We start from the raw sequence: 23,191 nt of genomic DNA, 5'->3' as shown, positions 1-23,191 counted from the left end.
TGTTGTAGCTGACTATGTTGTCCCACCTGGGGGATAGTGAAGTAGTGGGGTACTTTGAGCCAGATAGTGGGGTACCTGGGGTACCTGGAATGAGGTATTGGGGTACCTGGAGTGAGATACCGGTAGTGGGGTATCTGGGGTACCTGGAGTGAAGTAGTGGGGTACCTGTGATACCTGGAGCAAGATAGTGGGGTACGTGGAGGAAGATAGTGGGGTATCTGGAGTGAAGAAGTGGGGTACCTGGAGTGGAGTAGTGGGGTACCTGGAGTGAGATAGTGGGGTACCTGGGGTACCTGGAGTGAGATACCGGTAGTGGGGTATCTAGGGTACCTGGAGTGAAGTAGTGGGGTAACTGGGGTACCTGGGGTACCTAGAGTGAGATAGTGGGGTACCTGGAGTGAGATAGTAGGGTACCTGGGGAATCTGGAGTGGAGTAGTGGGGTACCTGGAGTGAGATAGTGGGGTACCTGGGGTACCTGGAGTGAGATAGTGGGGTACCTGGGGTACCTGGAGTGAGATACCGGTAGTGGGGTATCTAGGGTACCTGGAGTGAAGTAGTGGGGTAAGTGGGGTACCTGGGGTACCTGGAGTGAGATAGTGGGGTACCTGGGACAGAGGGGCAGATCAGTCCCCTTCTACCGATACTACATCTCAATTCAATAGCAGTGATATCAGTTTCAGTTCGTCTCTTCTACTGTAGTTGTATCCATTTCCTTAAAGATTAGAAGTGTATTCATAAAGTTCTGATTACTTACTATATTCAGGCTCCAGTTGGGGATCAAACCCGGGTCTCAAAGGTGTCGGGTATAATGCTTCCACTCATCTAATGATGACTGTTGACCTTTGACAAATCATTTGTTGGTCATACAAATGTAAAAATGTTGCTTATTGATGATACATTCACCTGATTAATCATGACACACTCAAAGTTTATAAGTCGCTTTCAATAAATATCAATATCAGCATCGTTCACCCCTACTGCACTAAAAGCCATGTGCCATTTGTAGTATAACTGTTGAAGTATGAGACTGTGGTGAAAATACGTTATTAGAAAGACTAAACACCCAAAAGCCGCGTGACTGTGGAAGTTAAAGACATAACAAAATGGATTGTTTTTTTAATCATTTTTACAAGTCCATCTTCTCCATCTCCTACACCCAGATTCTAATAAAGATGTGTGTCTCAAATGAGGAACAGATGTGTAGGGGGCCCTTTGACCTCTTGAGCTGCTTGTTTTCAAGTATATCCAATAGCTCCCATACATATGTATCTGTGTTAACCAATGAAAATGACTTTCTTTGTTTTCTAAAAGAACATAAAGGTCAGCTTGCCCACGGTTGGGGCGAGACAGTGGTTGCCAACTTTGTGCAAATGTCTCCTATTATTGATAAATAATCTCAATAATCACCAGTTCTATCAGCATCTGTGCTTTTTTTGGGGTACAAAATAGGTTGACCCAACCTGTGGCAACACTAGTCCAATTCAGCAGGAAAACACCTCAGACCGGCTTTATAAACAAAGCACAGAGGAGCTCGGACAACAACACACACAGAGGGAGAGCTTCATTTTCGGCTCAGGAAGCCATTACTCCACCCTAACTTTGCAAAGCAAACTGATGTTTGCTGCCATGAATGATCTGAGTTTCTAATGGAGAACCTTTAAATTGTAAAAAAAAAAAAAAAACTCCTATAGCTGTTAGATACATGTGGTGCAATTAAAGACATATGTGGTACAACTTTTTCCCCACAAATCTATGTCCAAGTCCTAACTTACTGTCTAAGTGTCCAACGGTGGTTTCTGTTGGAAATTACAATAAATAAAATCATTTATTACACGAAAAACAGGAATTTGAATGCAAAGTTCATGTTCATGTGCTTTATAACTTTACAGTAGACACAATGAGATTTCATTGGCTGTAGTTTCACAGCACCTCACCCATCTGGCTTCCACATCACCTTGAGGCTGCAGCAGCTCCGTCTTTCACTGTCAGCAGCAGTCTCCAACTCCTGCTACAGGTGAGATAATCTCTCGGATTTAGCTGCAGCACGAATCCACCTTAGTCTAACTCGTCCTGTCCTTGAGTCAGAACTCTGTAAACAAGTGGTGAAAAAAAAGACAAATACCAAACAGATGTTTTCATCTGTCTATGACAACATCTGAAAACACTAAAGAATATCAATTGGGAAATGCTGTTAACTACTTGGATGTGAAAATCTGGGAAAATATCTCTCGTGGTGTATCTGTGTTGTACTAGAAGTTCATTTTGCTATTATTGTGCAAAGAAAAAAAATAATAAATTGGCATATTTTTCAGCATTCACAAGCAATTGGCTGTTTGTTTTTTTAGATGTTTGTGTATTTTAATTTTATTCATACAGCATTATTTGTAATAAATGAATAATAAATAAAAAATCAAATGTTAAAGTGTGTTAAATAATGTGTCTAGGCTCCTCCTGTAGCTCTGATTTCTGCTCAGACTTGTCATCTGGCAGTAACATTGAGATGCTTCAGTACCTGAGGGGATTTGAAGCTGATTTAAGCAAAGAAGGCGCAAGGATAACACTGCTTATCGCCTTATCAGATAAGAGTTGAACTTGCCAATTTGCAGCGGCCTGGAGCACAATTGCTGTAGTCAGCACCCTGAAGGGGGATTAATGCAGTTGATATTTTTAGGTTTTACTCCTGCACCCTCAGCAGCGCTTTCTCTGTGACTATATATAGCAGAGAGAATATGCGTAACATGGTACAATTTTGGGCATTGTGTGGCGCCGGTGTTTCTAATCTAGGTTGCAACCAACATATTCATATTCATGAAAAAGACACATTTTAAAAGACATATATTTTTAATTTATTCAAATGATTTCAGATCCAAAGAAAATGCTGCTTTACATCCGACATTTCTAGAGTACCAATTCCTCTCAATGTATATTTACAAGTACATGGATCATATGTATATATTTATATATATATATTTATATCTTATATCTGTAAAAACTCAACTCCGAGATCTGGAAATTTAAAAACTTAAAGAAATTACCCTCAGACAAGCAAACAAGAATTACAAGGATTTTCTTTGGTACTAACCCAAGTCTCTATACTCAGCTTTATGACCAGAACAGTGGAGCCTTTTTTTTAGGATCTGTGTGACGAGTGACTCATCTCAAACTAGAAAAAGAGCCCTGAAGCATCACAATGTTTTCTGGGCCATGGACAGGACAACCTGCACATTCCTGGTACAGGAATTCATGGTCCGACTTCTCTAAATCTTCCTCCGTCGTCTGCAGCAAAGAGCTGCTGTTTCTACGCTCATCTTTCCACCATCGTCCCAGGGCTTCACAGCCTCCATCTCTCACTCAGTTGAGCCTCATAGCACCAACAGTAGAGGGACTCAGTGAAGGGGTGTTCAGAACCGTTTTCTTTCCAGTAAATCCTAAATGTTAGATGACGTACATATTTGACTTTCACTCTGTGCATAGATAGATAGATATATTTCTTTATATACAATACATACAATTGCGTAGTTTTTAATCAAACTAAAAACGGTAGGTGGGAGGTTAGCCCAACCGGATGTAAATCTGCATCCTTAATTATGAGGTTCAAATATAACATTAAACACTGGAAACTATCTCTAGCACATCTCACTGTAGAAACAATGTGACTGTATGATGGCATCCATAAAGGGCATAAGATCGGGGGGGGGGGAAGTGCTATGAAATGCTGTAACTTTTTCACAATCCAAGGAGACGCTAAAATATATCATCTACGTGTTTGAACCAATTTGTTTAAAGCTTAACGTTCGATGCAACGGCGTTGCTTCAGCGGGTTAATTCTACTGCAAACACTGTTAGAAGATGTATTTCTCAGACAGTTTGGATTTAGACAGTTTGTTCTTCTTCTAATATACAATTTATGGCACGAAAGCCTTTAATTTGCTAATCTAAAGTTTATGATAATAATTACTCCTAGCAGTCAATGTGATTGCAGGTAACCGAACCGTGCCTTCATAGCTATGCATCTCCTTGAGCATCCTTAAAAGAGAAGGATGCTCAACACCTTTCTCAACAAAGATGCTCGTGCATCTGTCTGAGAAAACAAACCAATTATTGCGTGTTGTTTCTGGTATGTGATATTAAAAACGTGGGCTTTTCACAGCAATATACACGTGCCAGACTTCTTTTCTCCATCGGGCTCTCCTCCGCCCTCTTTCCTGTTGGGGTCGTTGAGCTCGTCAAACAGTCCCGTCTCAATCATCTCCTGCTGCCACTGAATGGGCACGGCGCCTGTGCTAAACTCCTTGAAGAACTTATCGTCATTGGCGTCAAACTCGATGCCCTTGATCTCGGAAAACTCCGCAATGTCGTCGGTGTCCTTGGCGTAGACGACGTTGGCCTTGGGGACCCACGGGGGATCCACCAGCCCGGCCTCCAGGCGGGGGAAGTTGATCTTCTTGAACCACTCGTGTTTCCTGGGGTCCTCCATGTTATTCCTAATGAGGAGGCAAACATATACTTTTAAAACCACAATGTCAGACTTAAAGAACAAATATACAAATTGACACAAAATTCGACCCATTATGATTTTACACAACCACTTTGCACACAGCATCATGGCTTACATAAAAGTAGGAGAACCACTTACTTCATGCCCAGGCGCTCCTCTATCTTCTTCTTGAGGAACTGCTGGATGATGTCTTTGGTGGGAGCATCGAAGCACTTGTGGTCCCACTTCGGCTCCTCATTCTGAATACGGCGCTGTACCTCTTCCTTCTCCACCTTCTCCTTCTTGCTCTCGGCGCCTTTGAAAGGCGTGTAGCCAGCCACCATCTCATAGATACTGCAGCCCAGGGCCCACCAGTCCACCGATGTCCTATAGGGGGTCTTGGTCAGGAGCTCAGGAGCCATGTATGCTCCAGTACCGGCCTGGAGGAAGGACAGAAGGTGGAGGGATTGAATATGAGGTGCGATCTGTAAATCCCATCAATGCACATAGAACGAGCGTCCTTGTGGAAGGGCAACTTTAAAACTTGGAAACATAACCTTCAAACGCCCCCATCGAATTCTCACATGGGACGGTTGCCAGGGTTACTAGAAGCTTTACTCTCTTTCTGTCTCCTTCTGTGTAACTTTGACCTTTCCCTGTCTTACCCCCTCCCCCCCCCCTCTCCCTGAGCGACCTCACCTGCATCCCTAATCCTAATGCTAAGCCTACTACCTGTCAAGAGTCGTGTGTGTCTACACACAGACCAGTTGTTGTCCGAGTTGTCCAGCCTCTTATATAAAGGCCTGGCCATTTCTGGATGCTATAGCCACCAGCGGAAGTACGTAAGAGCCAGACAATACGTAGCGATGCCTCTAATTTAATAATGAATGCACACACACGCTACAAATGGGCAGAGAGCCAAGAGCTCACTCTTTACTACAGCAAGTAAATCCTGAGGAAAGATCGTTGTAGGAACAATTCTGGGAGATCGATAGATCACAGGCGAAGCGCTAAATGGGTATGATGAAAACAAATGTTCTTTTTCTGTTTACATGACAGACTCAACACAAGGCAGGATGCTACAACCTCCACCGACCAAACTTCAGCAGGTTTACATGCCAAACCTTTACATCCTAATAGTAAACTGTATTATTTTCAACTTCATCTGTGACAGTTCTCAGTCATCCAGGTCATGCTAATCCTTAAAAGCTTTATCGTAGGCGACTGGACCCGCTTTAGGTTTGTGAAGACGTCATCCAAGAGGCTTCTTCACTTCTGAACCCACAAAGCTTTCGAAGATATGGTGTGTGTACATCCACCTGCACAGTCTGGTCGGTCAGGGACAAACTCTACCGTGTGTGATCACACAGGTTATCAACACGATTAATCTGGTCTTAGTTTCAAGGATCAGATCGTTATTTTACAGCCCGGTTAAAGTTAACTTGTTTGCAAACTAACATGTCTAAATATACTCGGCATAGGTTTCTACCTGGATCTGTCAATCTCATCAGGGACAGACTTGTGTAATGCCCGCTAAGAAGATTAGGGGACCAAAGCCAGCCTTGCCTGAGGTTAGCCCAGTCACTTTGGCTGGCTGAGGAGCATCAGAGTACTGGATAATGAGCTTACTGGACTTTCATGGAGCCGAGGGCTTACTCTTTTGCTACCGCATGTCCTGTAGGAAGCCTGTTGCAAGATTCCTCATGTGTAGTCTAGTGCAGGTGTGATATACTGTAGGCATTATGAGGCAAAAACGGAAGAAACAACCGAGTCATTCTTAGATTCTCCTATCAGTAATTCCCCTGTGCAGTCACTGTGAACTCACTGATATCTGTGTTACTCTTTCTCAAGGCATGAAGAAGACTTACAAGCTACAGGCTTCATAACAACAGCCAGGGCAACTCTCTCAAGGTCTCCACAGGAATATCTCAATCTCTGCAACCTCTACGCATTTACTGCTACTTGAATAAGTGCTGGACCTCCAAGGTCTCCAGCCCCTATGCCAAATAGTGGCCTGGGCTTTAATCTGACTGCTGAAGGATCAAATGAGTTACATAATGGATTCAAAGACTCATTGTACAGATCTTCACGTAATCCCTGTCCGGATTTAAAGTCAAAACCTCACCAAGAGGGACAGACTGTCCAAGCCTGAGATCAGTTTTAACTCCTACCTCATCTTCAGCTGAGTGAGTGGGTGGAGATGTAGATCACCTAGCAACCAGTGGTGTGCTCTTTGACTCCACATAGAAGAAGACTTTACTAAACCCTTCACCTTGGTGAATGGAACTGATGGATTTTTTCACTGTTGCGTGCACATTTACTCACCATCTGGGTGACATTCTTCCCTGGCACGAGCTCAATGGCCAGACCCAAATCTGAAAGTCTGCACTGTCCCAGGCTATCCAGCAACACATTCTCGGGCTTCATGTCGCGGTATACGATATTCATATCGTGCAGGTGCAGGATGCCGGTGGTGATCTGCGCCGTGTAGTGGATGATGCGTGCCATCTCGATGCCCTTGTCCGCGCCCTTGCCATCGTAGCCTATGTTGTAGATGTGGTACCTGAGGTCTCCTCCGTTCATCAGGGTCATGACAAGGCACAGGTGGGTCTTGGTGTCATAAGCGTAGCCCAGGTTGACCAGAAACAGGCTGTTGACCTTCTCCAGGATCTTCTTCTCCAACAGGGCCATCTTCTCGCCACCCTTCTTCTTCAGTCGCCTTTTACACAGCTTCTTGCAGGCGTACATCTGGCCTGTGTTCTTCACCTGAACGGCGCACACCTGGGGGAAGACAGATTATCTGTTAAAAAGAAGGACTTTGTTTTTTTTATCTACATCCGTTCTCTCTTAATTCATTCGAACCAATCCTCCACAGAAACAAGTCATAGTGTCTTTGTATCAGGCCAAACAAACAGACTAAACTCAAATCTGACCGCTGAAATTGGAATGAAAGCTCCCTTTAGGAGAAATATAAATATGTAAAGGGTGTCAGCTTCAGTATTATTACTGAAGATACTTTAAATGATCAATCCATGACATCACACCATCACATATTTCATTCATTATTCCCGTTATCACAAATAATGCCCAGAAATACTGACATAGAATCACTATGAAGGCAAGAAAATTGGTTCCGAGAAGTGAGCTGGACCCTCGCCAGCTGTGTCTTGGCCTCCTATTTGCCACCTGTCTCCCTCACCTGTCTCCCTCACCTGTCTCCCTCACTCACAAACATGTAGTTCTGGCTTCATTTTCCTGCTAATTAAAGGTTAATTTGCAGGGGGGAAATATAGTTCAGTATCAATCTGCAGTTTAATTAACAATATACTGTTAATAACATTAATCTTTCTACACTTCTGGAATAGTATATTACGATGTATTAGTATTTATCTAATTTTGGGCTTTATGCCCGAGCTTGTTGCTCAGAGCTTGACTCAGAAAAGGGTTGATAGTAGGTTTATTGATCATCAAGCTTGAAACAATTTTCTCTTGAAGTCTTATTTATTTTTTAACTATTCTAATCTCATCTTCAAGATCTCAAAAAGCTTAGATTGACCAGTATTTGAACAAAGTTCTATTAATGCAACATTTACTGGCTTTGTGTGCTACTATATGAAAGATTAGTCATGATTTTCTTAAATTAAAAGAGGTATACCCCATATGTCCTATGACTTCATGGTCACCTTGAGTCATGGTAAATCCTCATGATTATGTAAGGTATGATCTCTCGCAATCTACTGTCGCCCCATCGTTACAATTCCAAAATATGTTGAATGCATATTAACTTTAATTATCGTTGTTCTTCACTTTCTTTGCATATATTATACAACATCTGATGGAAATATTACTAAGGACCCTAAGAGAGACCTGCAACTGAAAGTGTTAAAAGATAGACAGTTTGCCAGAACACATATTTCAACAGACATTTATCAAAGTGTATGTAGATGCATTTGGCATGCTTACCTCTCCAAAGCCTCCTTTGCCGAGAGTCCTGAACTCGTAGAAATATTTATCACTTATGGGCTGTTTCTCGTATTCTTTCCACTGGAGGAATTTATCAAAGAATGGGCTGGCCTGATAATCTGAGAAGGGCTTGCTTTTCAAAAAATCTCTTACACCTTCCTGGACTTTGGATTTCATCACCTCCTCAAAGTTGGCATCTGTCACGGACTTGCATTTGTCAGCGACCTCCCCGGTAAGAAAGGTCAGGTATTTTTTGGAGTCAGCCTTGCAATACTTGCTGATGATGTTTTGGCGTGCCTTGTCTTTTGTTGCACCTTCGGCCAGATCCCACTCATACAGCTCATCCAGGAAATCAGCGGCGAGCTTAAACTCTGGGTTATTTGCCAGGAAGTCACGGAAATACTTTTTGCCTATAGGCTGCCTTTCACAGAGCGATGTAAAGTCCTTGTCAATGGAAGCTCGCACTTCCGCACATTGCTCGGTCTTGGGGAGAGACAAGCTGCGGCGGCGCTTTTTCATCTCCTTGTCATCACCCCCCTGGGCTTTTAGGTAGGCCGTGTTGGCCACCAGGTTATCCAGGCCCCCCATGTCACACATCTTGGCGGCTGTATGTGGTCGGTCCCCCCTAAGTGTTCTTCAGCGGATCCCCCACGGATACCCTCAGCGTCTTACAGAATGGGTGTCTGTGCGAGAGTGCAATTTGCTCCAAAGCCAGCTTGCAAATGAGCTCCTTCTCCCAGCCTACCTGCAAACCTAAGACACACTGACACACCCAGTAATTACTCATTTAGAATTAAATACCAGGGAGGGATTTTGGCTTAAGGATCTTTGTGTGGACTATTCAAGGATGCTGTGCACGGAAAGGGAATCGTAAGCGGGCTCTGTCTTAAGAGGCTTTGTAGACCTCTATATTTGTTCGTGGTATTCGGTAGTCTGGCGGTGGCCCAATGGGTTCTTTGACTTTTTCATAGTGAGACACAGAACTAGACTGCAAATTATTTTTTTAACTGTTCTAGAAAGAGTGAGACAACTTTGGCAGTAACACGGGACATAAACATTAGATATTGTAGAATATGAATAGATAATAACATTGTATTTGGAGCCATGAGCAGAATGTGATATTGTAGTAAACCCTGGATCTACGATATGGTCTCCCTCCTCCCAGTCTCAACTTCTGAGGGCGGGAACTTCAGAGGGCTTACTTCTAATCTGTCTGCTGTATCATCCTCATTATTTACCCTCGATCATCAATGATCACCACCTTGTGAACATTAAAAAAATGATAACATCGTTACTATGTCCTGTTAAAAGCAAAATGTACATGCAAGTTAAAGGCCGCCACTACAGAGAGAACTGAGGGAATACTTATTTGGATGGATACAGAAATAGCTTTACTTTAAGAGTACATTTCTGGAGGTATTTGCAACATGCTGTAATAAGTGAGGTCATATTTATAACCTCAAAAAACATTTTTCACATCACTGAGCAGAGCAATATCTCGAGATGTGGATCAGAGCTTAACACACATTTATGTGGCATGTGGAGATCTCTGCAATGTAATTTGAAAACTTGGTATGCACACACTAAATTAAGTGTATTTCTGTGTGGAGTCAAACTCTCTGGGGAATAATGTTACAACTTGTTCAACTATTATTCATGTTAACAAAGACCAAATGATTGAACGCTATGAGCTTGATGAGTAACTTTTTTATTGAGTCCTTTGTCATTTTTTGTGTGGGAAGTGCATAATGCGTGAAAAGTGTAAAAATGATTCAGTACATAATGAAATTAAATGAGTGCTGAGTAGGGTGTGGTAACATTACAACCACAAGTGATCAAATAACTGATGTGGTGTAGTTCAGTTTTTTCCTATTTCTACTTTAAATGGCAGGTAACGTCGTGTAGCATTGGTTGTTAAAAAAAAAAAGTCAACACAGAGAATGAACGTGGCACCTGAGCTTCTTTCTTCTATTTGGTTTATAAAAATGCAATGTTAACATTTGCATTTCACTATTGCAGCACTTTACTCACACCAGAAAAGTGGTCTTAAGTTTGACATTTTTCAATACGATGAATTGACACTTTACATCCTTTGTTGCTGCTGGCAGGAGCTCCACGCTACAGCTACGTTTATGTGGGCTAATTCAGTACAATAAACCTTAGATAATATTAGCTAATCCTTTCTCAAATGGTCTCAAGCTGTTAGTGCCCTGCATAAGATCAAGGGCTTTGCCTGCCGTCAGGGAGCTGCTGAGTTAAAGGCAAGGAAGACACCCACACAGAGCGATCGATGTGGAAGCGGGTAAATGTTTTTGGAAATAAAAACAAAGCAATCAATGAAATTAGATCACAAATGTTGATTTTGGTTGGATTTGTCCCTAAAGGGAAAAAAAAGATGTGGTCGGTTATGTCGAGGACAGAATAGATTTTAATATGACTTATTTACTAATATTTCACAAACTTATGATTCAAGGTTTAAAATGTATAAAGAAAGGTGTCGGCTGCCATAAACATCAAATGTAAAATATGTTTGAACATAGTGTCAGCAAAGCACTTAAGCCTCCTGAGTGGATGAAAAGAGGTCACGAGGTTTTCACCAGGTCAGGGAAACCGATGAGTGGTAAGATGGGAGCTCACGCGTCACTATGAACCGTGAGCCTGTCATTGAGGGTCCATCACATTATTAATACATTCCTCCAATAAATGGGCACCAGCTTTAAACAAACTGTTATTTAAAAAACAGCAATATGGGATAAAGTGATACAGTGGTGACAAGGGAGATCAGAAGAGTTGCTGAGAAATCAAGCAGAGATACATATACATGCATAGAAGGAATTTCTGTGACTCTTCTATTCTGTTCTGGATGTTTGCTATTTTAGCAGTCTGCTCCTTTAACCTTAGGCGGATTAGCCCGGCCTGAAGCGGGAGTAAAGGTTAAGATGGGCAGAGCATACTCATCCCATCTCCCACATGGTTCACTACATGGTCTTTACGTGGTTTGCCTCCATCCTATTATGGCCTCTCTCAAGCTTTCCACAAAAAGAGGCATGGGCGGGGAGTATTCCCAGTGGAGCCGTAGAAATTAACTGTAATAAACAGATTTTTCTCAGAGCAACTCGAGCGCATATAAACAACTAAAACCCAATAACAGTCTGGCTCTAGTTTCAAACTAGTTTCTCACATAAGGAAATGAAATAGCTATTAATACCAATACAAAACAACCACATGAAAACATATGGACACTATAAGCAGGACCACACTAATATCCTATTATGCAGTGGTAATACATTTTCCTACAGATATGAAAATAAAACAGATGCCATTTAAATATATCATTAGATTATGCTGCATAAATATTGAGCGTGGAGCTGAAGGCCAATTCAACTCAGGCCAAAACCATTATGGGGTTCTCTTCTCCCTTGTTGCAAGCTGATTGGGTGGTGATTGGGTGCAACGCTCCACAGCAATGCAGGTCGGGTGCAGAGGCTGACTCTGGAATAGCTAGAGGGGCGTGATTGGAATGATTCTGTTCTGTCTCTGGGTGGTGAGTGTGTCAAAGGTCAGTGATTGACTTTGTACATCTTTTTCAGATCTGGGGTCATATGCTATGCAGACTACCATTATGCCAATGAGTTTGGATCAGACAGCAGCCGAGCAGCCCACATAGAGGAGGACAAACATGGAACAATGGATACCTGATTTGGAGGACCCTTTCTATAATTATTTGTACCATTAGGTCCCAATATTTAGGTTTGGGCTTGGAGTTAAGTGGAGGATTTTTCAAAACTTGCATTGTGCAAAGCCTCTGCAGACTCAGTAGGGGGTACCACCAGGCCAGAAGAGTCAGCGACTGAAGTAGTTGCATATAAATATTCATCTCCTGGCAGGACCCAGCTCTCCTCAAAAAGGGGCAGTTAACTGCTTCCTCTCGCTGGGTTATTTTTCCTGCTCCTACACTTTACAGATATGTTCTGGACACAAGGCAGAGCTTAACTAGTTCCAAGAGTCACCTGCTAAGACTGCAAAATGAAGTAGTAGTGAAATGTCCCTTCAAGGAGATACGTACAGTGCAGGCCAGAAGCACAGGTGGACTGCTGCGCACACCTGGCTAATCCCGGATCAAACTGTCTCAGGACATGATATCAATATGAGCTGAGCACAGGCTGGACCATTACTACTAGCAGCTTCTGCCCCCTAGGGGACTGTTTTTTGTGTGCACTGCACTCTTAATCCTATCAAACTCAAAGTCATTATCTGTGTCCTCTCCGAAACCAGATCATGATGTAACTGTAACTAACCCATATGACCTATCAAATAGATAGCATGTCTGCAAATATATATTGCATTTCTGTCTTTATTTTTTACATTATTGATCTATTAAGTGTCATATTGATTAGTCACAAAGCATGCATTATAACATAAACACATGCTTGTGTCCACTCAAGTAAAGTTGTATATTAAACTTCATATTAAATCTAAAACTTACAATATCCCATATAACAACTTGAAAATTACAGTAAACAATTAATATGATCATGTTTTTTGTTTATTTATGTACAACACCAGATACTAATCAAAATGGCTCTAAATATCATGTAAAGGATTGACAAATCATATAAAACAAAGATATTATTTACATTTGACAAATATAATCAATACACAAGTCATTTCAGGAAGAGGATTGTGTATAAATGGCATATCAATCCTGGAATTCTGCAAGATTTGAAAAAAAGGACTAAGTCATTGTCTTGTCTGGCTGTGAACGGAAGTCTCCGCTACCATTGCTCAGTTCTTTGTTCTGCACCGGTGTTACTACACAGCTCTTTTTGTCGTCAAACTGCTGGCAAGGTACACTAGAATCAGAGCCAGCCATTGGTTCAGGGTTAGGGTTAACGTCAACATCACAGCAAGAGCTGGTGTCAAAGCGAGTACCAGGTTCAGTGCCAAGACTTAGATCTGGGATAATGCCATGGTGAGACGCCTCCTTAGAAACGGATGTCTGGTTAGTCTCTGAGCTTTCATCAGGAAATTCCTCTGCCTTTGTATCGGGGTCAGAGACTTGGCCTTCCTCGAGCTCCTCAGTCTTCAGCCTCCTGCGGCTGATCAACTTCTGCAGCTGTAGTTTGCTGGTGAAGAAGATGCTGCGCCAGCCCATCTCAAGTGCCAGAGATTTCACCTCTGCCGACACTGTGTTGCAGCGCAGCTGAACTGCCTGCTCCCAAAACTCCTCTGAGCCACATAGCTGAGGAGCAGAAGTCGTAAGCATTAGGAATATTACAATAAACATATAACATTTCCGATATAAGAATATAATTTTATTTTAGATTAATTTAGATTAAATAACTAATTATTTACTGAAGACAAAACATGCAATGGTGAAATCTTAAATAACAGAGTTAATGTTTCTAAAAGGATACAGTTTACTTTGCAAAACATTTCTCTTTGTGCGTCTCTGGAACTCACCTGCCTGAACCTGTGTGATGTCCGTCCAAGTTGACCCACATCCTCTAGTTCGAGATAATTTATTATCCGCAGAAGTAAGGAGTCAGGCAGGCGTTCCAGATAATCATAACGCCCTTGGCACAAAGCCTTGGTGTACTGCAAGATTCGACGACCGAAAACCATACTGACCTCACCTGAGAAGAAGCCCCATTATTGGACATATCATCCATATTCAAACATTTTTTCTCACATGAAATATTTACAAGACACAATCTGAATAAAAAAAACTATTGCACTGTACAATGCATTTCTATAAGCTAAAGTAGCTCATTATTTGCACATGTGCTCTTCCTAGACATATTACACCCCTACAACTTCTCATTGCACCTGCATAGACTTCTGTGATGTGTCCAGCTCTAGAAAAAAAGCCCTAAATACTTAGTCCTCACTCTGCAGCCAAGTGTCACCTAGGAAGTCCTGGTGAGACTCCTTCAGCTCCCCAGGCTTGGAGAACCTGTCAACAATTCTTGGAGATATCTTCCACCATCTCCAAGTCACCTGAAAGTGACCATTCATTTTATACAAAACATGAAAACACACTTTATTCGTTGAAGCCCTAAACTTGAAACATTATAATATCTCTAACATACTTAATGAAATTATTTTCTGAGGTAACGTTACAAGAGCAATAGAGGGAAATATCTTTAGGTTAACCAGCTAACGTTAGCTTCAATACATTTTTTTTTTAATTGCTAGCTAACGTTAAAACGAGTCCTGCGGTCGTGTTAAGCTAGCTGCCGTTAATGTTAGCGTTGTTAACGTTGGGAAGCGAATTCAAGTTAGCAACATTATGACCAACTTACTAAACCAAGCCTTGCTAATTAGCTAGCCGTTTCTGGCCGGTCTAATGCCAGTTCAAAAATATCAATACTTACTCCTGACTTGGTGACAGCAAAATAATAAAAATTCTTATTGGGTGGAAAACCGATTCCGGACGTTTCAAACAACGGGTCTGTTAACAGGGACGCCATGTCGAAGTTTCTGTGCTGTCATGGTAACGCGTTGTCATGGCAACGGCACAGATCTGATTCACTGTGACTTCTATGATAGAATGATCAAAAGCGACACAAAGTCAAAATTGTAGTTAAAAAATCTTTTAATTTATTTATACATATATTTATATATGTACACATTTACTTTACCTATTCTTGTAAAGACAAGAAACACATTGTCAAATTCATTTGTTAGTCACTGGTGGCACAAGTGAGACACTAGTTCAGTCCCAGGCTGATCCTGTTATGTAATATAATAATAATAATAATCCCTACATTGATCTGTCCTTTTTCCTTGCCTTAATTCAGAGCAAACTGAAAGATGATCCCTATTTCCCCTCTTTGTGTTCTTCACTTTTTTAACAAGAAAGGCAAAGGAGGAGACAGGTGTCAAGGGAGTGTAGTGAATACAACATAACTAACATTTCATGAATATTTTTGTTGTAAAACGTACATTTTCTTTGTCCAGGCAGGGTCTGGTAAAGCTGTCACTCCCAACAACCATGTGAATAAATGCTTGACTAAATTTGAAGCAACTCAATTTGTCATACCCACAACCCTAACGTTTTCTTTACAGTCGTTCCTTTTGTCTTTACCATATTCATAGAATGTAGTGAATATCTGAGGTTACTTTGAGTATATTTAAGAATTTTACCAATATTTATAATAAGGTAGGGTGACAGGATACAGATATATCATCTTAAAGCTGGCACTTCTTGTCTCGTTCCTCCATTTGTGCTCTAGTAGACATGCCTGCCCCTTTAGCTGGCGGGCTAAAGCATCTGAAGTCTATGCTGGCTTCATATTCAAGGAGCTGCCCCTGGTTTCAAACCAAAAAGCCCCGACCCTTTTATTCAAAATTTCACAGATACTGGCAATATTGATAAAAGGATGATTAATAGTCCAGATCAATACCGTTTCCCATCCACCTGCTTGGGATATTACTCAAATTTAAAAAAATATGTGGGTTTGGTTGCTTTGGGTTGCAGTACAGCCGCAATCAAGCTAAAATAACAAAAATAAATCCCTTTTGAAATGAAATACCTGCATTATTATAGTTGATCCAAACCAAACATCGTGGATTTGGATGGAACCAGTTAGTAATATTTAAGTGTATACCCCTACCTATGTAGATAATTTGTAGTTGGGAGTTTTCCACAAGGTATGTGTATACTCACCCTCGTTAACTCAGTCCTCGTTATACATAACATGTACTTAATTGTGATTACAAATGATGGTATGCACAGAGCTTACAGTCATAAACAAAAAGTAAAAAGCATATAAAGTATATCATCCAAAAAGTACATTTCCCCCCATAACAGTCCCTTAGTCCTCAATAATGTCCTTTGTATTCCTTCCTAGTGTTGTAAACTATTTTTTATGGGGATAAAAAAATAAAAATAAAAGAAAACAAGTCTTTTTTTAAAAAAAGTACTGCCACTAATTGCATGATGGAACGGATGAGTTGTATATGTGCTGCATGCTGCCCACTGGTGGCAAAGACTGGGAGTGGTGCTACAGAAAAGGGTTGGTCGAACCCCCCGAAGGAAATGACCCAGCTGGGCCTCCAGCCTGAAACAAGAGAGGCAGTCAGATTTAGTACAACAGAAAACATTCAGAAACAAATGATCTCTTCAAAATTATACATTAATAAATAGCAGTAAATTTATAGCAGAATGAATCAGTACAATTGTTTTGTTAAACGGATAAAGCCCCCACAGTACATCCTTTATTTATTTCTTTAACCCCAAAAGTTGGGAAAACACAGTGCAATACATGCTCACCATAAATGGGTTACTGGCCATGCCAGGGCCAGCCATGGCTTGTCCAAAGGGCATCATGGAGGGCTTGTTCTGGGCATAGACTGGGAATGCAGGGCCTTGGGGTGATATAGGGAAAATGGATTTGTTCTCAACAGGTTGAGTCTGCTCTCTCCAGCAGTTAAGCAATGTGTCATAAAAATCATATTTCATTGCAGCTGTTATATCAACATGCCATAACGAGCAGGCCTAGTCATAAAGACTAAACAACCTTTTTACATTTAACTAAATTATGAGATTTAACTGCAAGAGGAGATAATAAAGATCAACAAGAGAGCCAAGCCCAGCATATCAGATTGCATTGAGGTGTGAATCGAGCCTTATGTCAGGTTTGTTTATTGTGGTTCTGGTCCAGAGCTTTCCACAACCCTAAAGCAACCTTTTATCACTGTGCAGTAGCTGCCACTGACAAGTCACACTTTTAACTCACTGCAGCAAGTCTCCAATGGATGCAGATTGACATCATGTAGATAAAGTTAACACAAATCCATGCTGAGGAAAAAGTTGCATGTGGCCTTAATCACAGAGATACTGCACAGCTGGAGCCGGGTGAGAGGACAGAGGGATGTAGGAAGACACTAACCATTGGACTGAGGGTGGTAGGCCCCAGGTTGAGGGTAAGGGTTAGGAGCCTGGCCAGGGAATTGCTGCTGGAAGTTTCCGCTGAAACTGGTCGGAAGACAGTAGGAAGACGCATTCCCAAAGCCGGAGGGCATGCTCATAGAGCCAGTGCCAAATGAAGCTACAAGACACACACAAATTTGTGTAAACAAATTTGCACACACGCACGCACACACACACATACACACACACAAGGAGGAGTAAATTCTAGACACTGGCAAATCACAAAGCTACTTGGCAATGTAACTTGGTTAAATCAAAGTAACACAAATGTCTATTTAAATTGTAAATGTGCACACACCTGCAGCTGGAGCTCTGCCATTGGCCTGGAAAGGGTTGATGGCCATCTCCGGGGCAACAGCTGCAGCAACAAAGGGATTTGTGCATGGGACGGCTAAAGGAAATGCGGGAGGAATTTGCAAAATGAGTCCTCAAACTACACGTGAAAATGATTCCATATGCAACGCTGTAGTAGTTATCACTATAACCACCTCCAAATCCAGGCTGCATGCTGGGTAACACAGGTGCATTCTGGGCTGGCGATGAACCAAGCACTGGTCCAAATAAGTTCCTGTAAAGTAAACGCTGTTTTTACATCCTTTTAAGACATGAAGAACACATGATGAATTGACCTTTCGAACCAGTTTGAAAGGTGTTCTTAGACTTGTAATAAACATTAGTGAACATTTATTAACAGTGCTATAACAATATTACTGTGCGTGTGTGTGTGTGTGTCAGACTCTCACCCTGGCACACTGCTGCCTGAGGTAACAGAAGAGCTGAGCTCGTTGTCCAACTCAGCCAGAGCAGCGTAGCGATCCTGTCTGTGGCTGGACGGGGCAGGGATGGCACTAGACCTCGACGGGATCGGCACACCTCCCCCTTTCAACACATTTTGGGGTGGGGGAATACTCAAAGATCAAGTGCCACACACATAAACATACAGACACACACGCACTCAAATACTAAAAAGACAAAATAAATAGTTAAACGCTTCAGGGAAGAGTGTGGTATTTTGGGTTAGGGCCAAATGTCCACTGGGTGTCTCCCTTCACAGTGCTTCTGAGTCAAATTAATTCAAATTGAAAGGATGTATTATAGTGCCCAACATCGCTAAAAATTAAGCATCTTGAAATGCTCTCTGCATTTAGCATCAGTTAAAAAACTTTCAAAACTGAAATCTGTTTCCATCAAGTTTTCAACAGTAAGTGATGACCAACATGTGACATGCAGTGACATGATCTAAGCATCTAAACAACATTACTGTCTGAAAGGGCTTGCCCAGTGGACATAGTGGATAAGAAATCCATAAAAATAATACTGAGATGAAGGTGAGTGTGTCGTGTCGTGAACAGGGTGGAGGAAAGACAATGGTGGGGAGGGGGGTACCTGATGAAAAGGACTTTGAGGGAGGTGATGTGCTCAGATGGGATGGAATTGCAGTGTTTCCAAATGCCTCAAAGTTTGCAAAGTTGGTATCTGAATTACCCTGAGGTGCTGCAGCTATACACAAAGAAAAATGAACACATAAAATGAATCTGGGGAGAATAAGAATGGCAGAGGAATGCATGGGATGGACGACAAACCAAAGCTACACAATGCTAAATATCAGTATTAACGTGTGTTGAGTGTCTGGGTGAAATGTTGGACCTTTTGGGACCTTTGAAAGAAAACTATCTTACCCGAATGGTTTGGAAAATGTGCAAAGTTGGCAAAGTTGGAAGAACTGGAAGTTTGAGTGGCTGGAGCTGCAAAGATGTCTCCTCCCAGGTCAGAGAGCAAGTCAAACTTCTTCTCCTGCGCAGCGCTATGAGCCTGGAAACGGTCTAACCCTGGTGACTGGGCAGTAGCCAAAAATAAGAGTTAAAACGGTTCTCCAAACAAATACCAAAAGGCATTACAGATGTATATCTCATGGACAAATAGAGCCTCAATGTACATTCATGTTACCTGGTGCAGTGGGGTCTTGTTGAGCTGTAGTGTCTTGAGAGGTTGGACTTCTGGAGTACTACCAGTGCTGCTGGCGGAGGAGCCAGATACAGAGGCCTGGACACTTGCTACTGCCCTTGCCTGGTCTGGAGGCACATACCTCCAGGGAATAACACCAACACACAAATGAGGAGACAGGGGAAAAACATAAGCAGCTTTTATAACTGATCCAACCTGGATACTGTGTGAGTACAACACATAATTATTATTTATTTGATTGAGCTTCTTGGGAAAAAGGTCGGTATTTGAATCAAACAGGACCTTGCTTCATAAAGCACGATGTCTTAAATGTTCCCTCATACCACCGAGTGCAGTAAAAGAGGAAACTAACACGCAGATACAGAAAGACCTACTGAAACTAAAACATATGCTTATCAAATCCATAAGGAAAAAAATGTGTTTTGGAAGGGACGATTCTCTCAGCAGTCATTTCCTTTGCTTACAGCTGATCGTAACAAGTGCAAACATTACTTAACGACCTGAAGATATTAGCTAATGTACAACCAAAGGATGAATAATGGCAATGAATATTGTTTTTTTTTATCTTTTAACAGGTTTTACTCTTCCCAAAACATATCAAACCAACAAACAAAACATCAATGAGATCATGTTACCATCTTTTCTTTTCATATTTTTCCTGAAGGAACTCTTTTACTTTCTGTGGTTCTCGGAAATCTGGAACAACTAATGTCCTGTCGTCATAGAGGCCCAACCAGATGTGTTTACAGACCTACAGGGGGGCAGAGGAATGAGGAGAGTGGGAGGTAAGAAGGGGATTGAGGTGGGGGTGGTGGCAGAGCCGGGAGAGAGGTGAGAGAAAGTAAAGGGGGAGGGGATGATGAGAAATGGGAGAGAGAAAAAAAGTGGGGAGAGAGGAATGCCAATTAAGTTGACTACGCAGGGTTCAGAAAAATACCAAGAACCTTCTGAATGAAGGTGAGAATGACGATAAAAAAGTATGTTTATCAATGTGGCGACTCCTTTGTTGTGACGTATGCACGATACCTCATTGCTGTGTTTCTGTAGGAACTCAATTTCCTGATGTGTGAATGTTGTCATAGAGATGGACTTCACTCTGTGTGGGGGGTTCAGTCCTCGCCTGCCAGTGGAGGAGGTATATGTTAGCTTAAGAACAAGAGAAGCTGGATGCAACCCCAATGCTGTTCATGTGACATGGGATGAGTAGACAAAAAACCCCAGCAACACGTTATATTTTCTTGTAAGAGTACTTTATGTTTGGGTGATGGGAACGGAGTGCAAGTAGGGACATTTGACAGACGGAAACCAACAAAATATCAGAGGTGGGTATTTACTGCTAGTTAAACATTTTTGAAGACCATCGTCTTTACAGTTTTTTTTACTAAATCTAATTGCAAATATATATTCCTCAACATCAAAATGAAGGGCACAAGTTAATTAAATTTCTGACTGTTAATTTGAAATTACAAAAGACTTATTCAAAACTACAAAGATTGCCCACACTGTTGACAGACTGTAGATAAACAACATTCATACTTGTACAGTGTCAGTAAGTGGTGGCTACCTGGTAAGTATTCTGGCAAAAGCTTATGTGGCAAGATTACAGAATGATGACTTGTTTGTGCCAAAGGGGCCTTTACCCTTAGACTCTTTCAACACTGACAAGGAAAAGTAACTTAAACACTTAAAAGTATAGTAAGGTCAATCATAAAATAATAATGTTTAAATGGTTGTAAATTTGCCTTGAGCTGGCAGTTCTCAATATATGAAGGTCTGTGCGCGAGGAAGGCCATCAAGACGCCTAAGGTTGTCCAGATGAGCTCTATTGCAAAGCTGGAAGACACGGTGCAGTCGAAAACTGTTGTTTCACCAGTTCCCTTTTATGGCAGATTGGCAAATGCAAACTGCTGCTGAAACAAAAATTTAAAAATTACTTCACATCTGGGCTAGTGTTTGCCATGAGATGTGGGCTCTATTGTCTAATGAGACCAAAACACATCCAACCATCATCACCATTAAGTTTGTGTGATGGCAGCATCATGATCTGCTGCTGCAGGCCATGGGAGGCTTTGAGGGATGGGGATAACATCAGACACTCAATACACATCCTGGAGGAAAACCTGATGCAATCTATAACAGAAATGGCTGAAAACTAACAATGTTAAGTCCGAGTCCAGACCACCGTCACAACCAGAATTTATGGCAGGATTTGAAATTGCCGTTCACCACAACTTGACAGAGCTTTAACAGTTTTGCAAAGAAGAATGAGGGAAAACCACTTGTGTGGTGAATCATGTTGTTATGTTTAGATTTTGTACTTAATATAGACAATATGGTAGACATCTCACATTTAAGTCTCACATTTTGTCGCTAAATAAATCCGTTTTCATTTACTCATTAAGTGTTTTGGGAATTCTATTTATAAGGATTGTATTTTAAACTGGTAAAAGCACTCTCCATGCATTCAAAAGCTTAAGCAAATCACCCTATTTGGCGTTCTACTGTCCTTATTCTGTACAGTTTAACAACGGGCATGGGCACAGACTCATACAACAGGGAATAACACACAATATCACGTAACACAATACACAAATACACACCATTAGCTTACAATTACAGGTTAAATATTGTACATATACAGCTACTATACACTGTAACACCTCCCCTTACGAGAATAACACACTCAACACATTGACAGCACATTTTTTTAAGAAGTTTGCCTCTGTAGCAACTAAATGTGAGTCAGATGCATTGCCTCAATCCTGGTTATAATTTCGTAACGATTTCCCGAACAAGAAGTGGTTTCATTAGACGACCCACTGCCCTACTTCGTCTTTCATATTCCCAAGTAGTGGGACCCACCCTGCTCCTGCCCCTGCTTATCTCGTCGATGTGAGGCTTATCTAGGAGGTGCGTTTGTGTGTTTGCCATGTCAGAGATCCTGCTAAAGTTCAACTAGAGTAGTTCCTCTGTGAAGTGCTGTTTTTAAAAGAGGTGGTCGACTATGACCGTTAGGTATATGAACCTTTTACGTTGGGCGTGCTAACCTTGACCACACAGAGAGGGGGGGGCGAAAAAGTCACTGAAGCCATCCCTCACAATGCCTAAAAGGTATGTATAATACCACGCCCTGTCACACTGAAGTCCAGCTTTACACAAACCTAACGACCGACAATAAGTTCTCCGACCAAGCCCAACGGCCGAGCAGAACCGACGTTACCTGTCCCGACTACAAACGCTAGCTAATGAGCTAACGGTACCGCCAAGTCAGTTACGGACCGGAACAAATCCATGACCGACCGCGGCATCTTGTCCTCGCCTGGCGGACACTGTGAATAATTAAAGATGAGACTTTCGGCCAAAAGGAAACTCACAAGATCCCAGAGCAGGTGGTACAGACGAAGGAGCCCACTGTCATGTTAACGTAGGTCGGGCCGCGCTGGTCGCAGTCGAAGCATTTCCTATTCGCGGGCAGGCTAGTCATTTCCCGGAGCATCTTCAAATGAGTCTCCTCCTGTTTTCGCTTCGAACTCGTCGCCATGGCCGAAGACAGCGGGCTGGTATCACCGGGGGACGGAATCAGCTCAGGGGACTAAGGGCAGGGCGGGTGTCTTCAGGGCGAACTATTCGGGTACAACGGCGGCGGCCAGACACCTCCTGGCCGTGGAGACTGGACGACCGACAACTACTTCTTCTACACGTAAAATGTGTGACGCAGACAAGCTTCACACGCGCAAGCGCCATCTGTCGGCTTGGAATGATGCCTCGTTTTTTGATTAGTAAAAGCAAAACTATTTTCAGAAAAGATCTTGGAAAATGGTGCTGTGATAACACTACACACAAGTAT

At 42.0% G+C, this 23,191-nt stretch overlaps 3 protein-coding genes across 5 annotated transcripts; all 3 read right to left on the bottom strand.

Moving 5' to 3' along the window:
* Positions 1 to 2,883: 2,883 nt before the first annotated feature.
* Positions 2,884 to 9,344, bottom strand: grk7a (G protein-coupled receptor kinase 7a). The gene is made up of 4 exons (XM_084008302.1): positions 8,442 to 9,344; positions 6,804 to 7,259; positions 4,638 to 4,918; positions 2,884 to 4,485 (listed from the first exon to the last, which is right to left on the bottom strand). Exons 1-4 carry the CDS (start codon positions 9,036 to 9,038, stop codon positions 4,146 to 4,148), a joined length of 1,674 nt encoding a protein of 557 aa, XP_083864428.1. The 5' UTR covers positions 9,039 to 9,344; the 3' UTR covers positions 2,884 to 4,145.
* Positions 9,345 to 13,154: 3,810 nt separating this feature from the next.
* fbxo36b (F-box protein 36b) lies at positions 13,155 to 14,944 on the bottom strand. Its single transcript, XM_084008733.1, has 4 exons — positions 14,819 to 14,944; positions 14,333 to 14,441; positions 13,905 to 14,077; positions 13,155 to 13,683 (listed from the first exon to the last, which is right to left on the bottom strand). The coding sequence occupies exons 1-4, from the start codon at positions 14,912 to 14,914 to the stop codon at positions 13,177 to 13,179; spliced, it is 885 nt and encodes a 294-aa protein (XP_083864859.1). The 5' UTR covers positions 14,915 to 14,944; the 3' UTR covers positions 13,155 to 13,176.
* Positions 14,945 to 16,331: 1,387 nt separating this feature from the next.
* Positions 16,332 to 23,028, bottom strand: agfg1b (ArfGAP with FG repeats 1b). Of its 3 annotated transcripts, none has more exons than XM_084008729.1 (12): positions 22,719 to 23,028; positions 20,371 to 20,464; positions 19,980 to 20,095; positions 19,327 to 19,465; positions 19,059 to 19,215; positions 18,766 to 18,879; positions 18,123 to 18,258; positions 17,868 to 17,947; positions 17,678 to 17,770; positions 17,339 to 17,497; positions 16,720 to 16,814; positions 16,332 to 16,507 (listed from the first exon to the last, which is right to left on the bottom strand). In XM_084008729.1, exons 1-12 carry the CDS (start codon positions 22,883 to 22,885, stop codon positions 16,451 to 16,453), a joined length of 1,407 nt encoding a protein of 468 aa, XP_083864855.1. In that variant the 5' UTR covers positions 22,886 to 23,028; the 3' UTR covers positions 16,332 to 16,450. The 3 variants fall into 3 exon arrangements, with proteins under 3 accessions (XP_083864855.1, XP_083864856.1, XP_083864857.1); XM_084008730.1 differs by having other exon boundaries at positions 18,766 to 18,873; positions 22,719 to 23,027; XM_084008731.1 differs by lacking the exon at positions 18,766 to 18,879.
* Between the last annotated feature and the right edge of the window lie 163 nt (positions 23,029 to 23,191).

Source organism: Eutrigla gurnardus, assembly GCF_963514095.1.
Source record: "Eutrigla gurnardus genome assembly, chromosome: 4".
NCBI classification, from domain to species: domain Eukaryota; kingdom Metazoa; phylum Chordata; class Actinopteri; order Perciformes; family Triglidae; genus Eutrigla; species Eutrigla gurnardus.
Note: the sequence above shows the minus strand (reverse complement) of the source record. Positions and strands in the feature narration are given on the sequence as shown.

Excerpts from the sequence above, each read along its gene's own strand:
- grk7a (XM_084008302.1), bottom strand. The coding sequence starts at position 9,038 with ATGTGTGACATGGGGGGCCTGGATAACCTGGTGGCCAACACGGCCTAC. Across the intron at positions 4,919-6,803 it reads GGAAGAATGTCACCCAGATG|GCCGGTACTGGAGCATACAT; the intron begins GTGAGTAAATGT and ends TCCTTCCTCCAG. Across the intron at positions 4,486-4,637 it reads GAGGAGCGCCTGGGCATGAA|GAATAACATGGAGGACCCCA; the intron begins GTAAGTGGTTCT and ends CCTCCTCATTAG.
- fbxo36b (XM_084008733.1), bottom strand. The coding sequence starts at position 14,914 with ATGGCGTCCCTGTTAACAGACCCGTTGTTTGAAACGTCCGGAATCGGT. Across the intron at positions 14,442-14,818 it reads TTGCTGTCACCAAGTCAGGA|GTGACTTGGAGATGGTGGAA; the intron begins GTAAGTATTGAT and ends GGTCACTTTCAG. Across the intron at positions 14,078-14,332 it reads AGGTGACACTTGGCTGCAGA|GTGAGGTCAGTATGGTTTTC; the intron begins GTGAGGACTAAG and ends GCTTCTTCTCAG.
- agfg1b (XM_084008729.1), bottom strand. The coding sequence starts at position 22,885 with ATGGCGACGAGTTCGAAGCGAAAACAGGAGGAGACTCATTTGAAGATG. Across the intron at positions 17,498-17,677 it reads TGGCAGAGCTCCAGCTGCAG|CTTCATTTGGCACTGGCTCT; the intron begins GTGTGTGCACAT and ends TGTGTCTTGTAG. Across the intron at positions 16,508-16,719 it reads TGGCCAGTAACCCATTTATG|GCTGGAGGCCCAGCTGGGTC; the intron begins GTGAGCATGTAT and ends CTCTTGTTTCAG.